The sequence below is a fragment of the Hermetia illucens genome, chromosome 1 (genome assembly GCF_905115235.1).
Source record: "Hermetia illucens chromosome 1, iHerIll2.2.curated.20191125, whole genome shotgun sequence".
In the NCBI taxonomy this organism is placed as follows: Eukaryota; Metazoa; Arthropoda; class Insecta; order Diptera; family Stratiomyidae; genus Hermetia; species Hermetia illucens.
In genome coordinates this window covers 12,450,459-12,456,458 of record NC_051849.1, presented here as the reverse complement: position 1 = coordinate 12,456,458, position 6,000 = coordinate 12,450,459, and the positions used below count along the sequence as shown (strand labels likewise).

Sequence of the window (6,000 nt, the reverse complement as noted above, 5' to 3'; positions counted from 1 at the left end):
AGACTATCACATTGCACGTATCCCAGCTGGACCCCTCAAGTGACAGAGGGAGAGAAAGAGGAAGCTGCAGTTAATAGTTTTCACACTGGACTCAGATTTTCTCCCTGAAAACCCCGACTTACCTAGCCAATTACTTCTTGTGGCAACCGAATTTTTATGCCCAAACTCTCTCTGCCTCTACCCAAAAATAAGAAAAAAGGAAACATAATAAAACAAAACATTTTCGATAATAACTTGTATCAAAATTTTATTCTTTAAAATAAAAGTTTTTATAAAACAGGGGACTTCAATTTTTTAACTTTTAAATATAAGTACTGTTGCAAATTCTATGCTTAAAGGGGAACAGAAATTATTTTCAATGTTTTAATACAATATGTTTCAAAATATTAGATATTAAAAAGAATGTTCCATGTATAACTAGTTGGCTTTAAAAAAAATAACGAAAACAAAACGACGAAAGGGACCGACTAAAATACTTTCTTATTGCTCTTGCTTTTGCTTCAACGAAACCAATAAACATATTATTTAGTGCATGTAAACAATAATAATAGTAGCAGAGAATTAACCACCTATTCAAAAGTCAATTGCAAATATACTTTTCCCTCACTTCTACATCCCCCCCACTTGGAACGGAAGAACAGTACAGACTCAGTATCAACACATTGGGTTATCTACAAAATGGAAGTATGAAAAATGGCACTTAATAAAAGAAATACTGTTTGTTACAAGCACTGTAACGTTTCTTTGTAATGTGGATCTCAAGCAATTTACCCTTTTAAGTAACAGATGGTGGGACGCGTTGATACATACACAAACGGTAGGTCTTAGGCCGATGTGTCCAGTCACATAAATTCGGGAGAATGTTACTATTTCAACGTTCAAGGAATTCAAAATTTCTAAGTAAAAGCCATGCTCTATTCCTCTTATTTTATCTTCACTACATAATTTAGTATGGTTTTAAACTGTTCTCCTATAAATGCAATTTTTTTTCTTCTTATAATTCGCCCTCTCAACTTAATTTACGTTTTTTTACCGCATTTTTACTTTTAAACATAAAAACGATCTTTTTTTCATAATTTTCATTTTTTTATGTTCTTTTATTATCCTTCTTTTTTGTTCTCGTTTCTAATAATTATTTTATATTTACTTTATGTAACTTTTCTCTTAACTTGCTTTTAGGAATATTGGTAACGAGCTCAAAAGCGATTTCGTCAATTGCCGGAATCTTCACCGTCTATGGATTCATCCTGTACAGAGCTCTCATCACGTTTCGATCCCGTTAAACGGCTGGAGCTGAGGCCAATACCAGCGGTGCGTCTAAAATTCATACAATTTTATGTGAATAAAACGAAAATACAATTCATTGTTTCATCAATATTTTATTACAAGCAAAACCAAAAACTTGAAAAAATTATGAGATGCATGCTTGAAGGATATGTGTTAAAGTGCGGATGTGGGTTCCCGGGGCTATTCCATAGGTTTAAATTATAAATCAAGGTTGAACACAAGGATCAGGGTAAACTTGGGCTAAAGAATGTTGACAAACCTCACACTCAAAATGTATACGAAATTCAGATAACCAATATTCATCTAGAATGGAAAAGCTTCCTTCAATACGGGCAATTTCGCCCCACTACACTACGTAAGCGTTCTAATTACACATATTGAATTTTAAATCATCTACCTGCCGGTTTGCTAAAAAAAATTTCTTTATGTTACCAATTTATTGGATAAATGAAAACAATTAGCAGAACTTTTCCGTTGAAAAGTGATTATTCTCTTCAATCTCTCAAAGTTACTGTCACCTCTATCAGAACCACATCCGGCTTCATCTACGTCGTTTTCCTCTATTGCCCTAATCAACTTTTCGGCCAGATCGACATCTCTACCATCAGGTCCTTCTGCGCGAAACAACCCTACCGTACCTCGCATACCAAATTCGTGATACCAAATTTTTTGGGGTCAGTCAAATTCCAGACATATTTCTTAATTCTTATATAAATAACAATGGTCGCCATTAACCTGCTGGTTGACAGCAGGCCTTCTTCTTCTTCTTTTTCTTCAGTCTTTGTCCCGTTCACAAGCGGAGTCGGCTCGTCGTGATCGGCTTCGCCATTTGGCTCTATCGAATGCCTGATCTGGGTGCAATCTCGAGGCTTTCAAATCCCCATCCAGCGTATCAAGCCACCGTTGTTTAGGTCTGCCTTTTGGTCGTTTACCATCGACTTCGATGTTCAGACCAATCTTGGCAAGTGAATTCTCGTTTGCACGAATTGCGTGACCATACCATCGAAGACGCCTCTCTCGCAACTTTTCCACGATCGGTGCAACCCCATAACGATCGCGGATATCCTCATTTCGGATGTGATCAAAACGTGTGACGCCACTAGTCCAACGTGGCATCTTCGTCGTAGCGTTGCGGTAAATTTTAGATTTGAGACGTTCGTTGATACGTCGACCACAAAGGACACCAGTTGTGGAAGGCCACTTCATCCAGGTTGCGTTAATACGTGAAGCAATTTCATAACGCAGTTCTCCATTGGCTGATAGCGTTGACCCGAGGTATTTAAATCGCTCAGATCTGGGCAGATCACTGCCGCCGACAGTGATTGTGCCTGTTTCATGGGGATCGGTCGTCAAAAATTCAGTTTTGTTTAAATTCAATCTGAGGCCGTGTTGCATGAGGCGACCATTTCATTTTTGAACAAGTTGCTCGAGATTATTTTTGATATCAGAGGAAAACATCATCTGCATAAAGCAGTGTGTAGGGCGCTGGACGTTGGATATCCCGTGTGACGGTGTCCATAACAAGGACAAAGAGGAGTGGTGAGAGGGCACTTCCTTGATGAACTCCAACAGAGACACGAAGCGGTTTTGATACGCCATACTTCGAACTTTACTTTTCGGATTGTGGTAGAGCAATTGAACCCAGCGCACGAGTTCTTCTGGCACGAAGTGTTGTCGTAAAGCATACCAGATGAGTTCGTGTGGTACACGGTCAAACGCTTTCTCTAGATCCAGAAAGGCAATGTAAAGAGGGTGATGCTCCTCACGGTGTTTCTCCATGAGTAACCGCGCAGCGTGTATTGCGTCAGTAGTTCCGCAGTTCTTGACAAATCCGGCTTGATTCACGGTTATTTCAACGATTTCGCGAATACGGTTGTCAAGAATGCGTTCAAAATCTTCATGGTATGGGAAAGTAACCGGATCGGACGATAATTTGAACATTCTGCTGGACTACCTTTCTTTTTCCATATTGGAACAGTGGTACTTTCTTGCCAGTCAGATGGTGTTCTTCCTTCCTGAATAACCCGGTTAAATAATTCACTGAGCCACAGTGTTGGATCCCAGCTCTTCGCTTTCCAGAGCTCAGATGCGATGTCATCAGGTCCTGTTGCTTTCCCCGATTTCATTTGTTTTATTGCCTCCTCGACTTCAGTTGCGCTGACTGGTGGAACTGCTCCAAATGTCGGCAGTGATTGTGGAAGTGGAGGATGAGCAAATTCTTCAGTTGAAATTGGCTCGAAGTATTCTCGCCATCTATCCGTTGCGGCTCGACGGTTGGTAAGCAAAGTACCGTTCTTGTCATTAACACAACAGAAGTGTTCGATATCCTGTGTGCGTTCATCACGGCTTTTAGCAAGTCGATACAGATCTCTCTCGCCATCCCGAGTGTCCAGTTTATCGTAAAGATTTTTGAAATGCTTCGCTCGGGTGACAGCCACCGCTTTCTTTGCTTCCCGGTTGGCATTCTTATAAATTTGCCAATTAGCAGGCGTTTTATCGTCGAGAAGTTTGTGGTAGAGGCGTTTCTTTTCACGGACCTTCATTTCAACATCATCATTCCAAAGCCAAGTATCTCGGTTGATGTACCGCTTACCCGGCTTGGTGACCCCTTCTTACACCATTGTCATTCGAAAGTTCGAAGCCTTCGTCAACACCTATCCTCGACTTATCAGCGGAGTTCCGGGACCTAATACTATTTCAAACGAAGAACTTAGTCGACGTCCAGGCCTGTCAATCGTACGCGATGTGATCTGAAGGCGGAAATAGTAGTGGATAAGTCACACAAGATGGCCGACGAGTGGTTTTCTCCAAGAGCAATTGAGGGAAGTCCTAGAGAGAACTAGAGCGCATTTCAGCGAACCGAAAACAAGGGCGTCTAAGTGTGGTTGACGCGCTACACCCCACTACGGGGTGAATGACAACAACATATACTCCCTCCCTAATTACACCACAATGAACTGCCATCATCTACCTTGACCACTTCCTGATTACCAACAACATCGAGTCCAAATAGGTTCCCATTTCTCGGAACCGTTGCTGGCGTCAGTGACCACGATGCCATTAGCCTTGATAACTCCTTGATAGGATCACGTTTCCACCGCCCTCAACTGCACCTGACTTTAGGAATACCAAATCCAACTTCCGCAATTTCACCGCATATCCAATGATGTAATTGTTAGCACGGTTCGTCAGTACACTGAAGTAATTCAAATAGTATGCGATCAACTTGTCCCAACCGCCAATCCCAACTGCCGAAACCTTAACTCTTTTCCAGTTGACATCCACCAAGATATACAATATAAGAATATCCACTATAGAAACAAATATTCTCCGCAGTATTCCTTCCAAAAGAATAAAATCCATGGCTTGGATAATTCAATCCGTGATGGGATCTTCACCCTGTATACTAACCGCTTGTCCAGCATAGAACACATCCAAATATTTACACGGAACTGTATAAAGTCTCCCCACAACTAGGCAAAGCTACCAGCCACAATGATATCCCACCCCAAAATAACTCTCCTCCTGGAAAAGCAAAAGTCCTAACAAACCACTTTCTCAAACCAGTCCACATACTCCACATATTTGACCAAAGCTTTGAAGCTGAAGTCAATACTTCAAACGTCTCGCTCAAATTCACAATTTCACGCACCCGGAGAACCAATCAAACTGGTCTGCTCCAGAACACACTTCTCCTAACCAGACTCACCGACTCCATCTCACTAATTAACTTCATCAAGCCCAAATCAGTCGCAATGTCCATTAAGGAGAGTAATAACAAACAGTCGCCCAGATTTGCCAAAACCCCAATCATTGTCCTAAAAGAGCTAATCACTGCCTGCTAAACACCCACTTTCTCACGAGCTGAAGTATACTCAAATCATTCCTATTCCAAAAAAAAATTCTATTCCTAAAAAAATTCCTTCCTCTCTGATAGTTGCAAGCGGGATCTACATCCCAAAGTCCGTCAAAATTTTCGAGCCGGCCATCAATAGTACTGTGATGGCAACCATACTACCACAGATTTCCAGATCGCCAATCGAACAGCTCATTCGGTTGAACTCAAGCGCTCTCAAAGCAGATATCTTGCTCGGGATTCATCGCAAGAAACTTAGTCCATCTCTTTGATGTAAGGACTCCGTATGGCACTACGGGGCAGCCTATAAGCTCGATAACATCCTAAATTTCTATCCGCAACTTTGATCTCTAGCTTTCTAGATGGTCGATAATCCCAAGCGAAAATTCAACAACTCTCCTCTTTCTATACTAGATCTACTGGCAGCACACAAGGATCAGTCCTTCCTGAAACCCTCCCTAACCACAATGTCATCAAGATCCTCCAATATTCCGATGACCTCATAGTTTCCATTTTCACGAAGGACATACTATTTGGACGAATTTTAGTGATATAGGTGGTGGTGTCCGGGTGGCTCAAGTGGTTAGAGCGCTGGGTTGTCGTAGCCAAAGGTCGCGGTTCTGCGAATGAGTATCTGAGTTAAATCAGGGTAATAATCTCAATCTACCGCAATGCTGACCACAGTTCTTCATACAGTGTACTGTAGTGTACCGTTACGGTCTTGAATGAAGTGCTCTAAGGCACTTGAAGGTCCTGATTTAATATGGATTCTTTGTTGTTTGTTAGCTCTCAATCCTCAAAAGTGTCAAACGATCGTCTTCCGTGGGAAGAACCTGTCCTCCGTCATCAATGCAATT

The 6,000-nt window shown here is 41.5% G+C and overlaps 1 protein-coding gene across 4 annotated transcripts in view; it reads right to left on the bottom strand.

Moving 5' to 3' along the window:
- Nucleotides 1-220: 220 nt before the first annotated feature.
- LOC119661747 (myosin heavy chain, non-muscle) overlaps nt 221-6,000 on the bottom strand; it is a 94,429-nt gene continuing 88,649 nt past the window's right edge. For all 4 annotated transcript variants that reach the window (XM_038071213.1, XM_038071216.1, XM_038071214.1 and 1 more), the window contains one exon: nt 221-1,317. In XM_038071213.1, coding sequence (XP_037927141.1) covers nt 1,212-1,317 — 106 coding nt within the window. In that variant the 3' untranslated portion in view covers nt 221-1,211. The remainder of the gene's footprint in view (nt 1,318-6,000) is intronic.